The sequence below is a fragment of the Ptychodera flava genome, chromosome 9, assembly GCF_041260155.1.
Source record: "Ptychodera flava strain L36383 chromosome 9, AS_Pfla_20210202, whole genome shotgun sequence".
Classification (NCBI taxonomy): Eukaryota; Metazoa; Hemichordata; class Enteropneusta; family Ptychoderidae; genus Ptychodera; species Ptychodera flava.
In genome coordinates, this window is record NC_091936.1 from 26804337 (window position 1) to 26821604 (window position 17268).

General features: G+C 39.4%; 1 protein-coding gene across 1 annotated transcript in view; it reads left to right on the forward strand.

Moving 5' to 3' along the window:
- Nucleotides 1-16634, forward strand: part of LOC139140506 (serine/threonine-protein kinase 17A-like) — a 30613-nt gene extending 13979 nt beyond the window's left edge. The window contains exons 4-6 of the mRNA XM_070709811.1: nt 12309-12438; nt 12892-13120; nt 13460-16634. Coding sequence (XP_070565912.1) covers nt 12309-12438; nt 12892-13120; nt 13460-13688 — 588 coding nt within the window. The 3' untranslated portion in view covers nt 13689-16634. The remainder of the gene's footprint in view (nt 1-12308; nt 12439-12891; nt 13121-13459) is intronic.
- The last annotated feature ends 634 nt before the right edge of the window (nt 16635-17268 follow it).

Here is a 17268-nt window from a genome sequence, read left to right on the forward strand (position 1 = left end):
CGAAGCCCACGGAGCGCTCACCCAGGGCTCAGGTACGGCACACGTGCTTGTGTTCTTGTCCAATGCAGGATGCATTAATGGGTGATGCGGAGGTTGTCATTGTTTTTTTTCACGGGGATTGAAACGCTGTTTTGACAATATGTGTGTCTTTTTTGAATGTGACTTTGCTAGCCACATTGCCTGTTTTTTTGAAATCACAGCCTCAAGGGTTGATTGTGTGGTCTCTCGGATTTTGAGGAATCCCTAGGAACTACCAGGATTTCTTTCTATTCAGCAATTTGCAAAGATTTCTCACTTAATACGGTTTTGAGATTCTGTGCAGAAGGGTTTCTGGTATGTCACACAGATTTTTGCATTGAAATCAAGCTGTTTGCCGCAGCTTTCATGAAACATAAATAACTTGTGACATCCATTATTCGTACCAATAAATATCAGGAAGACAGTTTACTGTAGCAAAGACATTACAGTGAAATATTCGTGTTCCAATTGTATCTGACCTTTCAACCTAATAAAGAAGCCTTTGTCTTGACTTTATGAACACACAGGAGTCATTCATCGTTGGTAATGATGTTGACCGGCATACATGTAAAGAAATTGAAACAAAGAATGAATGCTTGATAGTCATGTCTGATTTCTCATTACCACAAAGTAGGTACTTTGTGGATGTATATGATGGGGTAATGATCATTAAACTGAATAATGTCTACATTGTCCTTTTGAGAGTTTGACAGCTCCCCCCCCCCTCACAAAACTGACATGGCCCACTTTATCACTAGTGAAAAAAGGACTTTGAGATCTGGAATTGGTCAATAAAGGGGGGTTTAGGTAAGGGGGGTGTCAACTTTATGTTGTCTCATGGTACCAAAGCAACAATCAGATGGGTATGGTGTTACCACCTTCCTGTATAAAGGGAAAGCTCTTTTGGTGAGTCCACCTTTGTTGTGCCAGCCAGCCTGTTTTGTCTCTTTCTAAAGACATGGAAATTATAGGTAATGATAGACAGTTGGAATTGGTGTGCAAGGTAGATGTAAGTTTGCTGCCAATTGAATTCACAATGAGTTGAAATCTCATTTCAATGCACTACTCTCCGTCTTACTTCAGGAAGTGTTCAGGCTACAGCTTTTCCAAGGAATTTTGACAGAAGAAGGTCCTGTTCCCATGGCAACGAGTTTCAACAGTGAATAAAATAGCGGAATACTTTATGGCAAACAGAGCAGTATATCGTGTTAGTATTGATAAAAAAAATCTGTGAACTACATTTTTTGGAAGTTGCTTGTTTTTGTCAGTTCAGGTTGTTAAAGACATTGCCCCGTGTGTGTCTGCGTGTGTTGTTTCATTCGGTCTTTCTTTACAAAGAGCAAGCACACATTAGGATGTCTAGTTGTGTCACCCATTTACAATGCATGATTTACACATTTAAAAGCTTTCACTCAGTCTGGGCCTTTGTGAAGTAAAGAGTCAGACACCACAAGATACGGTGCACATTTTTTATTGAGTATCACTCAACGTCTTTCAAAAGGGAGCTGCAAAGTTACTCATAGCGGAATCTGCAAAAGGGATGAGGGTAAGAACTCAGGATCAAAAGCCAAGCAGTGGTCCAGGGTCAAGAATTGGTCAAACTTTGAAAAATCTTCTAACTGTTTTGCAATTATGAATGTCAAGTGTACCTGGTTTAAAAGTAGTTTGTTATTCATTTGATCAAATTCCTACCCTCTTTCCTCCCCCCCCCCCCTCCTAGTCCCCACCACCCATGGCGGCAAGTCTCCCTGGTGATTTGTCTGGACATTGTGCAAGATATCTTCTCAATATCCGAGATGATTGCAGTCTTTGTTTTCAGATTTCTTTGGTACCATGTCATCATTTCCAAAGCATTTGATTTTCGACTCCAGTGATTTGGAAGAAATTTGAATTGTGTGTGGGTGATTGCACAGTGTAATCATATGGAAAAATAGGAAAGAATAGGGCAAAGGGGGTACTTCATGGGAAAAGCAGTTGATGATGAAGTCCAGGTTGTTGGGGGAGGCTGATTACTGAATGGTTAAGTGCTCTGCTTACGTCAACGTGAACATACACCATTGTTTTTGTGAAAAAGAAAAAGGAGCCAGCTTTTCCGCATGTTGTCAGTCATAGTACCGTGACTTAGCAAGAAAATGCAATGAGGCAGACACTTGCGTTCACTCGCACTGCCGCCAGACATGTTCTGCGGATGTCATGTCACGTAAGCTGTTCCAAAGGTTATGAAGTATGAACAAAGAAATAAATGCCTGCTAAAACAGCTGATGCGTCTGATTACGTATTTAGTGCGTCCTCTCAAAACATTTACCCAGAAATTTACCCGATTTGCAGTTTCCAGTGACAAAAGAAAATTTCTTGCACCCTGAAGACTATCAGTTCATTTTACAGAAAAAGGAAGTGTTTATAGCCGGTGTTTACTTCAGCTGGGCTATTGAGCAGGTAGCTCACCAAATTGTCTGTCGCCTGAATACCTCAAGGCTTTGCCTCATCATCGTTTCACAGTCAGTTCATGTCCTCAGACGGATTTTGCGAATCATATTTCATCGCTTGCAGGACAGCTGGAGTTGAAAATCGCAGCCTACTTTAAAAAATTTGTACTTTGTGATGTTAGAGTTGAGATCTTACTGCAGATGGTGAATACACAGTACCAGGTGGCTTTGATAACATACTGATGGCAAGAAGTCACTCACAGTCTGTTGTCCAACTTCTTCAAATATCACGTTCAACCATGGTTGAGTTATATTTTATGTAACACTCTGTAACATTTGACAAGCAGGCGCAATGGACACACACACACTCCTGTGAGGAATTCTAAACATGGCCCCCACCTCCCCAGAGAGACGACAACAAGTTTTCAATCTGGGCGGATAATTGCAACAATGTCAATGGTTAAGTAGTGAGCTGATCTCAGCTTCAAGCAGGGTGTGGAATTTCACCGTAATTCAAAACACGTTGATTCAAAATTTTAGTCCCTTCGGTCTATAATTTAGAATGTCCCTGTTGTGAGTGTGCGAAGGGAATGAGCGTTGTTGGCTTCTTGCCTCAGCCATTGTATGTGGGAAAAATGTGTCATGTTATGTGCTCACACGAGTATGTCCACGTGCAGGTACATAATCTACTGCCATACAATAGTCATTATGCATGATTTCATTCAGTTCAATTATAGTTATCATTAATATCAAATATGTCTTTACAGTTATGCTGTCAAAACTCAGTAACTGTAGTGAATATGTGGCAAGCCAACTGTCTGTTACATCACCTGGCTGGGAAGTCCGGAAGGACGCTTCAATTGAAAGAGTGCATATGGACTGGGGACCATTGTATTGTCCAGGCCAATTTCCCTTTCAATGACAAAAGTCCGTGTTTGTCATCGCTGTTCATTCCCAGGAAGGAAGGTTCATAAACAACTCTGGTGAAAGTCTGTCGCTGATACTACGTGTGGAATCACACTCCCCAATGTTACTTCAACCGATATCACTGGCAAAGGTCGCGACAGAAGGTCGCCATCCATGCACGCAAAATTTCAATTTGAGCCAAGTTGTATAGAAAGTTGTGTGTATAGGTAACACCACGGTTTGGATGTCATTCTGTGTTCTCTATTGTTCTACACACTGAAATCTTTGTTCTATTCTTTTCTAGTACAAAACTCACACCATTGGATATGTTTACCAGTCCTCTGGACAATAAATCATGCTCATTTTCAACTTTATTATCACTCTATTGTTAAGAATATGCAAACCATAAACAGGCATTAAATATAGTTCATATGACATATGGTGATTCAGATAAGATATGTAAATGTGAAGGTAGAGAAGGTTTCATGGTTAGACCAAGAATGAGAAAAGATGTACTACACATCAATAATAAAGCTATACTGTTGGCTATCTAGCAATCACTGTATGTGGCCCTGTGTCTAAACTTTTTTATTGGCTATTGAGGCTTGAAAGGAAAAGCAATTGCTCAGATGTAAATTCAAGTGCGGTATGTTCCTACCCTGAGAGATTGCCCGACTTTGCTATGCTGCATCTGTGGTTCAAAGTACACATATCCAAGTGGGTGGGATGAGATGTTGAATGGTATTTCTGTTTTGTTTTATAACTAATTGAGCTGTTAGGTGACTTAGTAATATATTGCACAAGAGGATTTGCAACTCCTGAGGCAGAGGACACCAGGAAAAGAGAGAGAAACGGAGAGAAAAAAAAGGTTGATGGCTTTTTGTCAGGCCTGAAATAGCCCCAAGGCTGAGGTATTGCTCACTGTCACTGGTGATTTCCAATACCATTACCATGTGATTTTTCCTGTCAGTCGCGGTTAGGTTCTGCATCCCAATATGGTGTTGCCAAGGGAGATTGTGACAAAAAACCCATTCCAACTCAACAGGTTTGCATGAGATGACCAAGCTATGGCAAAGGAGAGAGTAATTGACAGATGTCTACATGTTTATTTGGAGAAGTCACTATGAGCCAGGGTTATTAAGGTAGATAGAGTAGCTGTTGGCCATCAGGTACTTTTCATGTCCCCCCAGAGGGGTTTGGCGATTGCTTGAATGAATGGAAAAGTGTCGGTCCATTTAGAAGTCCTACCTTCGTGCAGAGACTAGTCATTTGGGAGTGATGCTTGAGTGTTTCTTTCAAAAAAGACAAAAACCACACAACATGCTGTGGAGGCTGTTGTTTGGTGAAGTCCTTGTAAAACAAGTCTTTTTAGAATAACCCAGTGGGACAATGCTGATTGGTCAGAATTTTTGTTTGTTGAATAGACAGGACCTTCAATGTTTCAATGAAGTGCGCTGGTCAACCCTGCCACTGCAAGGGAAATATTTCATGTTTCAGGCTTTTCAGGATATTCAATAAGATTATATAGGTTTTCATGTTCCACTCTTAACTTGTTCAAATGCGCCTTGAAGAAATTCAAGGTTTTTTTATGATTTTCTAATTCATAACCACAGACCCTCATCTCAGTTGCTGCAAATATTCACAGCTTGTGACTGTATTGCCTAATCAACCATCCAGCACCCAACTATTTCCCCTTGCTGACTCCTGTCAGTAAACCTTTGCACGGATTAATTACTTGCTCACAATGCCAGCTGGTCTGTGCAGGTGTCTTTCCGACACGAGAAATAATTTCACAAATTTGTCGCCGGCCGCAGTGTCCGGCGTTTTGTTCTCATCTTTTGTGGCAATTAATTGAAGCTTAATGAAGCTATTAATCTGTCATTGAACCCTGTGAGTGTGGGATATCAAAAAAAACTGTAGCCCTGGCATGATCTTTTTTTCCTTTCTCCCAAATCCTTGGCAGTTGATTTACTTTCTTTCTTGATATCTGAAGGTGGACATCGGGCCAGTTTTTGTCAACATGAATTCACCTTCCCATGAACGTATTGTCTGGAGTTCAGTGAACTGTATTGAAGTTTTGTTTGGCTGTTGATGTTGGTCTTGAACGGATTGTTCTGACATGCTCTCATTTGTTGATTCTTCACAACATAAAAGAAAAGGTTATGCGACTCAATGCGTGTATGGGCCTATAGGAATTAGCAGCAAGCAGGAATTAAAGTAAACTGTAATTTGGAAATTGTTTTTGTTCAGTGCTTTATGTGAGCTGCGCGGAATCCCATCAGGTGCATATAATGCCTCCGTTTTCCTTCAGACAAAACTCGGCTATTTGACAACCTGATATCGGCTTTTACTGCGCTGTCATTCCGGAACAATGTTCAGATTATGTCACCATGGTAACAGCTATCCACCTTGTAAAGTTTAGATGGTTTTGAACAGCTATATGTAGATCTTTGTTTGCTTTTAATACTGTGGTAGAGATTACAGAAACAGTTCAATTGTGCAACCCTCAACAAACTTCTTTGAAGTCTCAAGATTGGATAAAATTCTTTGCGGTATCCTCTAAATATAGAAACTGTGGAATAAAATTATATGCCGGGATTATTGCTAATCTTTTTTGTTTGATTCTTTCATCACAGACCTAAGTGTTGATGAGAATTTATCTAAATCAGGTCGGCTTTGTCCAAGTTTTGCTTCAGCTATGGTTTCTTACCCATTGTTTAGTACTACTCATTGTTTTCTGGGATCCTTTCCAAAAGTCCGTCTGAGAGTATCGCGTGTCCATAGTTGTATAAATGAGAAAAGTCTGTACCATTTTCCGCTTTCTGTTGACAGTGTTTATTAAGTTGCAAGTAGGATCCTTTCATGATGTCATGTTGTTACAGCCAGGAGCATTGTAACAACAGAATCAAAATCCATTGCTCTGGGGCTGGATAGCGATTCTGAAATTGTAACCAAGAACAGACTACCGTGATCTTCTCTGATATTTTGGATGGCAGGACTTCTACCTTGTCTATCATATAGAATGCTTTGTTTGTGAAAGGTGAAATGTGGATTCTGGATGCTTCTGATCTGGTGGCTTTTAAAATTTGACACACATTTTAGACAGAATTAGCAAACAAAACCCTGTGTTACTCTTTGTTCGACATTCTGATAAGGACGTATGACCTAGTGGACAGAGTGTCCTAGACCAGGTACTACGTCCAAAGGTGTGGATTTCAGATCAGATATGGTTTGATATCAGATCCGCCATGGCTATAACCCACAAAGTGCATGACAGCGTAACCAAGTTTAATGCATTTAGTAATACAACTTTGCAGCCCAGTACCCCGGTGGCTGTTGAAGTCCCCTACCCCAAAGTCCTGATTCCAGGTAGATCATTATGTCAAGTGTGTATGTCTACCGGTACTTCAAAGACAAATACAGCCTCATAATGATTGTGGTCGTATATTCACTCAACGCTGACCGGCATCACATGTATTACATCACCGCGGGAGTACAGAAACCAGGTTATCGGTCACAATTTTTTTTTCCACCAAATCAAAGTACAAAGAGCTGTGTATTGTTCTCTCCCACCTCCTCAGTCAGCGCCAAGCTTCCTGTTTAATTAAATTTGAAGCAGTGCCTAATTAATGAAGCCCACAACAGCTAGAGAGAACCACTTTAGTGAATAGTGCTGGTTGTGTGTTTTTAGCCACAAGGGATGTCTAATCGCTCTTTTAGAAATTTGACCCCAATGTTATGAAATATGGACTCTCAGGAGGTAATTTTGTAGTTCACTGGTTTTTGTTCTGAAAAAAATAGGGGAAAATATGTTAACACCTTCATACTCCCAGGGGATGTAAATTGATCCAACGGGGAAAAAAAAAGTTAGCTATGCATGGGTACATGCATATGATGTGGATCGACAAATTACGAGTTTCCAAGATTGCTTGTTTAAAAAATTGTGCTGAGTCATGAAAAGTGGTTAAACTTTTACTTATCATGTCTAAGGGCTGAGGAACTGACTTTTAAAGCTTACATTTGATTGGAAATAGACTCCGTTTGGTTGTGCCGTTTCAATTAATGCAGGAATAAAAAAGATTAGAGTTCATCTTCAAGTGATGAATGAATAACAACAATAACGGTCGGAGGTTCTCTTGTGGTTTTGTGGTGCCTTTACAAGTTCATTGAAACATTTAGTTATAGGTATTGGTAATAGGTTTTTATGTTCATTTGTTTACGAGACCTCTTAATTGATTTTGGCACTTGTGGAGAAAAGCTAACATTGCGGCAATTAACTGCCTGTGGAGCTCAGTGTCTACACACTGCAAGGGGAATACTTCACATTATCAAAATTGCAGAGTGGTGTTGCTTCTCTTTGCCTAATTTCTGTTTATTGATGTTTTTTTCATTCTGTTGGCATGTTCAGGTTTGTTTGTTTGCATAATGTTTGGGCTCTAATCTCAAGATACAAAGACTCTTTAGGTATAAAGAGACTTTGTTTGGAGCATTCAGAAGGGTGGATGGCTGGAAAAGATACACAGCATGACTGAAAACAAGGTCATATTTGCGGAAAATGGCGCAAAACTCAACAGTATTTTCCGTGTGAGCCGAGTCCTAGATGGAACTATAGGTGCCAGGTCGCGGAAAGTCAATGACCGGGAAAACAGTTATGCAACTTTTTTTTCTTTTCATCTTGAGGCAAGCACACTGCAGTGCAATAATAAAAAACAAAGGCATCTTTATAAGTGGCCAGGAAGTGAAGTGGAAATTCTAATTTAGCAGCCAGCTTATCTAAGGCTATACATATGCATGTATCCGGTTCTCCTTGGTTCTCATTGCCTCTTAGCCGCAGTGGTTATATTGTTTACGTTGTTTTCATCATTAGTGGTGACCAGCATGGAGATTAGATCAACAAAGGAAAGGTGAAGCTTAGCCTTGTAGTCATGGTAACGACACACATTTGGATCTAGAGACTGTCGCCTGCACACCTATGCAAAGGTTGTTCTTGTAGTGTTCATCAATGCTATTGATGGGGTGAACATTAATGAGATGTTTGGTAGCAGCACTGCACTATTGATGTTGTTATCATCAAGCTTGATGCAAGGGTCAAGCTTGTCTGAAACCCAAGTTAACTGTATCTCAGCGGCTCCAATAAAGACTTGAAAGACGCAAGAAAATGAGCTCCTAGGGCTGAAATGGTGCATGTTATCCAATGTACGGATGATTGACAGCCAACGTACATGTATTTGGGGGACACTCTGCTGGGGAGACGTCATGCTATGCGGTGTGCATGGAATGTCCCAATATCTTTCACCACTGGCCCATTGCTCAATCTGCCTGCCCATTGTGCGCATTGTGCTGGTGTTTAACACGTCAATTGTTTCCCCCAGCCATGCGTGGCCACTCTCTTTCAGCAGGTACCCTCATTGCAGTTCTATTTTGGGATCCCGAGCCTGAGTTTTCAATTTCTTGTGTCCTTGCGTTGAGGCAGAGGAATGCATTGCCTCTTTTCTTATCTGTGCTCAGCAGAAACTTCCCAAGTCGTAAACTATTATTTCCGTAAATTCCGTAATGTATATGTCAGCCGCTCCTTCCATTCCTTCTTTCCTTCGGCTCACTGTACATTACATCATATCATTTTCACCAGCATGTTCTTGCATACGTATATCTCCCCTGTGTTTCATGTCACCAATGTTTACCCTTGACTAGCAATATATTCTGGTATCCATGCTACGAGACCCGTGTAGGCGAGATGGTCCCCTGCACTGAGTTTAAACAAAACAGGAACAGACATATGCAAGGCCTGGGAAGTGAGATAATTCAATTTGTCCCCTACATTGACTGATCTGTCACCATCGGGCTAAAATAACTAGACAGGAGGTCTCCCAAGCTCTCAACTTTCTGAGAGAAAGAAGTAAATCCTGATCTGAGGACAGTGAATGTTCAATATTTACTTGAATCTCTCACAAGGACTCCATTGTTGCTGTTAGCTCACAGTTGAATCAGTAGTTTGAGTCACCCTAGTTCCTTTGCTGTGTTGATGTATTCTGTCATTAGAGCTTCACTCTTTTTTCATGCATTTTCAATCGCCAGCTTTAAACCTGCCCCACAGATCTCTCAGCAAACCTGCGGGCAGTCAGAGGGAGGCATGTTAGCATAGCACCATGCTTAGAGGCCTCGCCCTAAGAATTGCATCGTCTAAATTTCTCCTGTCTGTTGGGGTTTCTCAATCCATGGTCGGACTTTGTGAAAAGGAAGGTGTTGACAGACGCTGCAAAGTTACTGCAAATAGGTAGACTGTCTGAACGGAGTGTTGGTGACATCGCTTACTTCATTCCGATGAGCATCTTGTGTTTGGACTTTTGAATGGCTGAAGATGGAGAAGAATAACGAGTATTCCAAATGACGCTCACAGTGGAATATAAAGTTACCAAATTGTACTTGTGTATGCTGGAGATGTTGGAATAGATGACATACGTCAATCAAATGTACATTAAATGAAAGGGCAATTATAAAAGCTTGCTTTTAGTAAATGCATGTCTTGTTGTTTCCAGTGGTCAAGTAAAAAAGTGTGAAGGGCTCTGTTTCAGTGGTACCTTTTACGCGCATTGTGTATGATTACCATGGCAACAGTGGTGCTCTCCTGAAACTTGAGCCTGATCAAACAAAATAATGTGAAGAAGTTGTTAGCAAAGACCGAGTGACTGAAGAAATGTATTGTGTTTGATTTCTGCTCACAGTACAGTGGTGGCAAATTTTCTTTTCGTCATTTGTGATTCTCCCCTCAAAACAATAGAATACAAATTTCCATACAGCTTCTGTATCTTACAAAGTTGACAGTTCTACGATGAAGGAAGAAGTTATTCCTTGAAGACAGTGCTGCAGCTTGATATTTTAACTCACATTTAAATCTGATGCAGCGGTACTTTGATGACAAAACCTTTCCACTTCATTTGACAACCCGTTTGTTCATATAGGGTTGTTATGCTTCACCTTGATTACCTGCCAAACATTGGTAGTTTATCAATTACAAACTGTTATGAGAAACTTTTTCCTCTCTCTATCAGCCCCAGTGGTTATATAGGTAATAATACAAAACAGTGTTTTCTTACAATTTTTTCCCCGGTGAGCCGCAAACAGAATGATTGAATGGATTTCTAAAAGAACAACTGATGCATCACTAAGTTGTGTGTGGACATCCAAAAAACGCATTAGGCTCATTTTGTGTCTGACTCTTTGAAGTGACAGAAAATAGGCTACTGCGTAACCCGCAGAGTGCTGTGACTATCTTCAAGCATGTTAGCCGTTGGCATTTAGAGCACTGAAGAGGACTCCAGGAGACAACAGAAGATTCATTCATCCTTCTGTAGTTTCTCTGACGAAGGCTGTATTGTGAAAGCCACAGATGAAAGAAAAAAGGTCTCAAGGCTTCCTGTGTTCTGACGAAGACTGCAGCTGTTTGGGAAAAAATGAGTGTGGTTTTCACGACATTGATGAAAAAAATTTTCTGTCATGTGAATTCACTTATAGGATTGTAATGTTGTGTTTAATATCTGCAACAATACTGAATTGTCCCTTCTGAAGCTGTAATGACGGCAGCAATACAGCATATATAAACATTCCGTATGCAGGTACTTGTTGCAATTTCCGGCCTTTTCTCTGCAGTATGGAAGAGGGGTGGGTCCAGGGGTCTCTGTCGGACACAGACACCGTTACATCAAATTTTACCGTTGTGTTTATGTCAAGTCACTGGCTAGCTTCACAGAACTCTCATGGGGCTGCATTTCCCATCATAATGTCAGAGGCAAGATTTATTTTTGTCCGAGATGGAAAAAAACAACCATGACAAAGCAGATATGAAGCTCTTTGTGCGACATGTCTTCTCTGTGATCATTGCATGGGCCCACAAGATTGGACAGAATAGTTTATGTGGTGAAAGGGAGCTGTCTGAAAGGGTTTTAACAATCTCTGATGGCATGTAATAAAAGTCAATAGCCTTGGGACATGCCCCGGGCACAACATCCCCAGGCTAGAGGCAGAGATGTTCTTCTGTACTAACTCAGTCGTCCCTCACAGAGTGGGAAAACACTTTTATTACAGAGTGGGAAAACATTTTCATTATGGGCTTCATAAATTTGAAGTTCGTGAAAAGTTGAAGCCACACAAGTGAAGGTGTTTAGGCGACTGAAACACACTCTTTAGTTATTGGAGCTGTGGTAACCAGGGCTGAGGATAGATATCAGGGTTATTGAAAACAGTTGATGTATATGTCTTTCACACCTCATAAAAGACATTGATCAATCTACCTTCATCATCTGATTATTGACAATATTGGGAATGAATGAAATGTCAATGTTGGACTATTTGTCTATGATTGCACAGCAATATCAGGTGTGCAATCCAAAGGCTATATAAATGTCACATTTCAGATGTGGAAAGTCACTTGTATCGTAGTTTGATTTGATACATACTCTAAAAGCTTTGTCCATTGTCTTGTTTTACAAGCAATCAATATAGTCAGAATGTGAATGAGCTCAAACGGTCTTAATAGCAAACAAGTATTTACATCAAGTCTGGTTTCATAAAAACACTTCACAGTTGACTAGGATTTTAATCCCAAACAGTAATAATTCAATATAAAATCCTCTTAAATGGCTTTAATTGTTTACAAGTATTGTATTTGTGCTGTGCTTGGTAGGTTGTTTTTGAAAACATGTTGGTTTTTGTAAACACAATTAAGCAAATACGGCTTTCATGACACTCTTTCAATATGACAATTTCTGACAATTTTCAAATGTGGCCAATATCTTATAATTTACTATTACTTGTGTCATAATGAAACAGTCTCCTCTGTTTGTAGGATAGCAAAATTCTTGTTATTTTATGTGTTTTGAGTTTTCTTTTCAACAGCTTTGTTCATTATTTTTATGACTCTATTCTGATCATATTTTTTTTTCTCTCTCTCTCTTTCTCCAGCCATCCAATGTTCTTCTTACACATAGTCATCCGAACCAGAGCGATGTGAAACTTGTTGACTTTGGGCTTGCGAGGCTAGTCAACGGAAATGAAGAAGTTAGAGAAATTCTAGGTACACCTGACTATGTTGGTGAGTAACTTTAATTGCAATGTTTTTGGTTTTTTTAAAGAGCTGGTATTCCAATTCCTTACATATAAGTGTGATCATGTCATAGGAAATAGTATGGTTGTGTAAGTCCAATGGAGCAAATTTTAAAAAGCCCTCTGTGACCAAATACCAGGCATATCGATCTCACCACATTATACATAATAGCAAGGTTATATGGAATTTCTTTATGGTGAAAAGGTGAAAGAGCATATCATGAATGTGTCTGTCCCTGTTTGATATCATGTTTCTGCATGCGTTGGTGCCTGAACTGGGATGAAGTGAAACAGGGAAGTATCTGTTTAGAAAATAATTCACAACTTTGGAAAGTCCCCTGCTTTGCCAATGATCACATGAGGATCATGTCATGAAAGCAAAAGCGGTGCCGGTATCCAGAATTTACGTTTACGTCTTTTTGTTCCTTGTTCTCTTTATCAGCACCGGAAGTATTGAACTATGAACCAATATCGCTAGCCAGCGACATGTGGAGTATTGGCGTACTCACGTACGTGATGCTGACTGGCTCCTCGCCGTTCCTTGGCGACACCAAGCAAGAAACCTTCCTCAATATCTCTCAAGGAAACCTGGAATTTCCCGAGGATCTTTGGCAAGACATTTCAGATGAGGCAGTTGACTTTGTGAAAAGGCTTCTAGTAGTTCAACCCTTGTAAGTAGCTTTCTTGATAAACAGTACTTTTAATATGCCAAAGAGTATTTCATTCAGTATTGGTGTTACTCCAACTTTTGCTGTGCATGTTATTTGAAGTAACAATGCACTATAATCGATTTTAGATTGTATTTCATGTTTTATTTTCAAGGAAAATATCACAAATTTAGCTCAAAAAATTTGGCATAAAGTCATCAGGATTTCCTTATCATAGTGTGTTGCTGTTTGACTCTCATTTCATTCAGAAATCAGAAACCACGAAGTGTTATTTGTGTATGACTGTTCAGCATCTGTGTCAAAAGATCGCTGACAAAAAACCTACAATTTTACTTCCTGCAGGAAAAGAGCGTCAACAAAGGAATGCCTGGAACATGTATGGCTTAAAGTAGCTCAAACTGAAACACAGCAGGACTGTACTAAGTCACCGTGTGGTGTCAGGAGAACTCTCTCTAGCAGCAGTGACAAGGAAAACGTTGTAGCTGTGGAAGTCGCCGAAGCCAAAAGAGTCAAGTTAGAATTAGCATTAGAGGAGGAATGCAGAGACACTGAATTGTTGTGCAGTCAATGATGGGAGCTTCCAATCTGACACATTGTATGACATTGTTGCTGTCATTGAAATCAGAACAATTTGGCCGAACTTATACTGATGTGGGCAGCACACACGAAGAGCGCCTCCTAGTGGCCAGACAGTACCCATCGAGAGGGACCAACTGTATAAGGGAGGCTGTACTTGAAATGAACCTACAGAGCAATTACCTCATTAGTGATCAAGATGAGAGGTACTGGTTGGTTGTTAGCTGTAAAAAATATCGACAACACCAACCTGACATGGCTGCTTGTAAACTTACGTGACATTTCTCCAACTTGAAAGTTTTTTTTTTCGCTGTCATTTCCTTTCATGTAAGTTACTTAATTAATGTATTAACAAAGTCAGTTTTTTAATTGTATATCTTAATTGTATTATAAAAAATCATAGCTTCAAAATCTATTTATGACAACTCGCCATTCTGAATTTATTCAATTCCAAGAATGTCTGATGCAGATTTACGACTTTTAATGTTACGACCAGTAGAGTGATACAGGCTTTGTGATTTGTGGAGCAATTGTTGATATTCAGTGCCGTTAGTTTGGTTTTAGCCAATTGGAGCAAAGGTTACAAAAGTATCACAGATGCAACTGCAAGGGCCGTGTTTCTGAAGTGTTTTGGGTATGTCCTTGAGTCTTTGGGACCTTTACTGCCTAAAGTTTAGGCCTTTCGTTTGGCTTTAACTTCATTTGTAATTTGATATTTGTTTTTTGGTGCATTTGCTGCAAGATTCATAGCGTTCAGATACCAGTCTGATTCATGCAGAATTCTAGAATTTGAGCGCAAAATATCAATTCTGCATGGAATGGGCCGAAATTTCTCTGAACATTATGACCTTGGCATACTACCTGCCTGAACTGTCCCCTCCATCCATTCCCTAATCACTTACATGGTGTCGATAACAATATCTTAGATAAACCTTTGAATGAAATTTCACCTTTTTGAAAGAGGTAAACCTACTAGACTAAAAATTAATAGCTCACAACTTGATCTTTCGATGATTGTCACTACACTGTGCCATCAGATGCCAGTGTTACCAGTAGAAGTTAGACTTGTTAGAAGTGAATTAGTTTGTCACCACCCCTGACTTCACGACAATGGCACAACACAGTGCCTTTCCAAATCACCTTTCAGCTATCATGGTGTCTCTTTCCCAGTTGGACCTCAGAATTACTAATTACTGTGATTTCTGGTTAAATGACGACTAAAAAAACTAAATGCAAACTTTGCATGAATTGGTGAGAAATTTTAAGGATTTTATTTTATGGGTTCTGGGTAATCCTTGTTGCGTGCTTGTTGCTCGCCTGTTTGTCATCGTAAGAGTCGAGAGAAAGAACGATGGAACTGTTTTAAAGAGTTACCGTCAGAATCTCCCCCTCCTATATCATGAAATGGAACAGTCAGACAATCAGATAATTCCAATCTCAGTAAAGCGAGAGGGCGTTTATTCAATTGGAGGTGCTTCAGTTTTGTTTGAATTGCTTTTTAAACGGAATCTGCAGTTCCTCCAGCCTGGCAGAGTTGATAATTTGAACATCAGCCACTCTGTACCCCTTAGTAATTGTATATTTGATAGGAGATCTAACAAAGTAAAAGTTAACCTTTTAACCTTAACCCCGGCCATTTTGTGAACTCTCATTTTCAGGGAAGAAAATTTACAAGAAAAGCATGTTTCGGAGATGTTTCCACAGCATTTTACAGTAGCCCAGTTTATGCCCACTTACTTACAGTTTTTTTTCTGTGCCATATTGTAGCAAATCGAATGACATAACAAACTTTTCCTGAAAGTAAGATGTCTCAAAATGGCTAAATTATGAGTGACATTTTTGGGGTCTAAGTTGGAAGTCATGTCAATATGATTTTTATTCATTCTTCCTGATATTCCAGTCATGCGATATATTGTCCCATGAGTTTCAGTATTCAGCTGCCAGCATGCTAAGGATTTTCTCGTGAAAGATTATGAAACCCACTGCAGTGAAAGTATTTGCAGGCAACTTGTTCATCACTTCCAACTTTTCAGACTTCAGAGATAAAGAATGTCACTTGTGTCAGTATAGAGTATTTTAAAATAGGGTGTGTATAGGCTTTCCCCCCAATCCAATGATGGTAGATTGGGTATGCTTAGATCAAGACCAAATATATCATAGGATAACGCCCCCTTACCCTTTTTGGGTGTTAAAATTGTGTTTAGGGTTATCAAGCCATTTTAAATTTAATTTAAGCATATGCCCAGGGGATTTGACCACATTTGACCTTTTTTAACATTTTCTTTTTTTTTTCTGTCATATGAATCACGGAGCTTGTGTATAAATGCACCAATGGACCAGGCATATTTTTTTTTGCCGTAAACCTCAGGAAGATATATAACCGCTTTCTTCTAGGTTTAGCTTTTTCTTGCGTAGAACTATCAAATAGACTGCTGAAATTTTTGACAAAATATTATGATTATAATATTGCAAGTGAAAGCTACGCATTCGAAATAATAGCTGTGATTAGTATTTCTTGAGCTTCCAAAATTACAATGTGGTCACATCCCCTGGGAGGGTCGCTTCTATAACCTTGACTAAATCAGGGTCTTCACATGGAAGGTTTTCATTGACTAACGTTTACAAATCATGGTGTACTTTCGATGTAATTGGATATGTAATGTATTTATTGTTATTATTATTATTGTTACTTCAGTTAGAGAACAAAATACATCTATGCAGTTTTTAGAAATCAGGTCACCCTTTCTCCCCCCTGTCAAGTATTGAATTTTGTATGATAAGCAAGTTTTTCACAACTACCAAGTCAATGGTAATTTTTAGTTGGTAAATATCATTTTTCAATGCTGCGAATGTACAAAAAAAAATCATGTATTTGCTGCCTTCTCAGTCACATCACAACATTACATCGGTTATGAAATAAATTCATTACAGTTATGCCATAGATCTCTCTATTCCCTGTGTTGTTTCTGTGCATTTGTGGATGTGTATTTGGAATTGTGTATTGCGTACGGTGCTATCTTCTGACCATGCAGAGAAAGTCAGCTGAATTAATGAATGGTGTACCTTGACAACATTAACCCTTTCAATGCTGTAATTTTTCCCACTAAAATTTCAGTCAAAATTTTACCAATTTTTATGATTTTTTCTGTAATTCTTCTGATAATTTTGGATCAAATGGACATCACATTCCATTTGCGCTAGTTTTTCACCAAAATTTTGGCAAAAATCTGAAAAAAAAATCGACAGGGGCACATTTTAAAAAGGTGACAAAAATTGACTTTAGCACTCAAAGGGTTAATTAACGTCTTAACCCTTTGAACCCGGCTCGGACAGAAATGTCCGATGACGTCATAGAGTACCAGGGGGTCAGAGTGCAAAGGGTTTATGCAGTGTTGTATAGTGTGGTGGGAAAAGGGTTCTTATTCAAAAACCATGCGTACATGAGAAAAAAATTCCCTTTTGAAACAGGAATTTTGGCAAAAGCTGAGATAGAAAGATGAACAGGAAAATACCTGGACTATGTTACACATGTTGGGTCCTATTTTCTGCACATAGTGTTCCCATTGTCTTTTGTT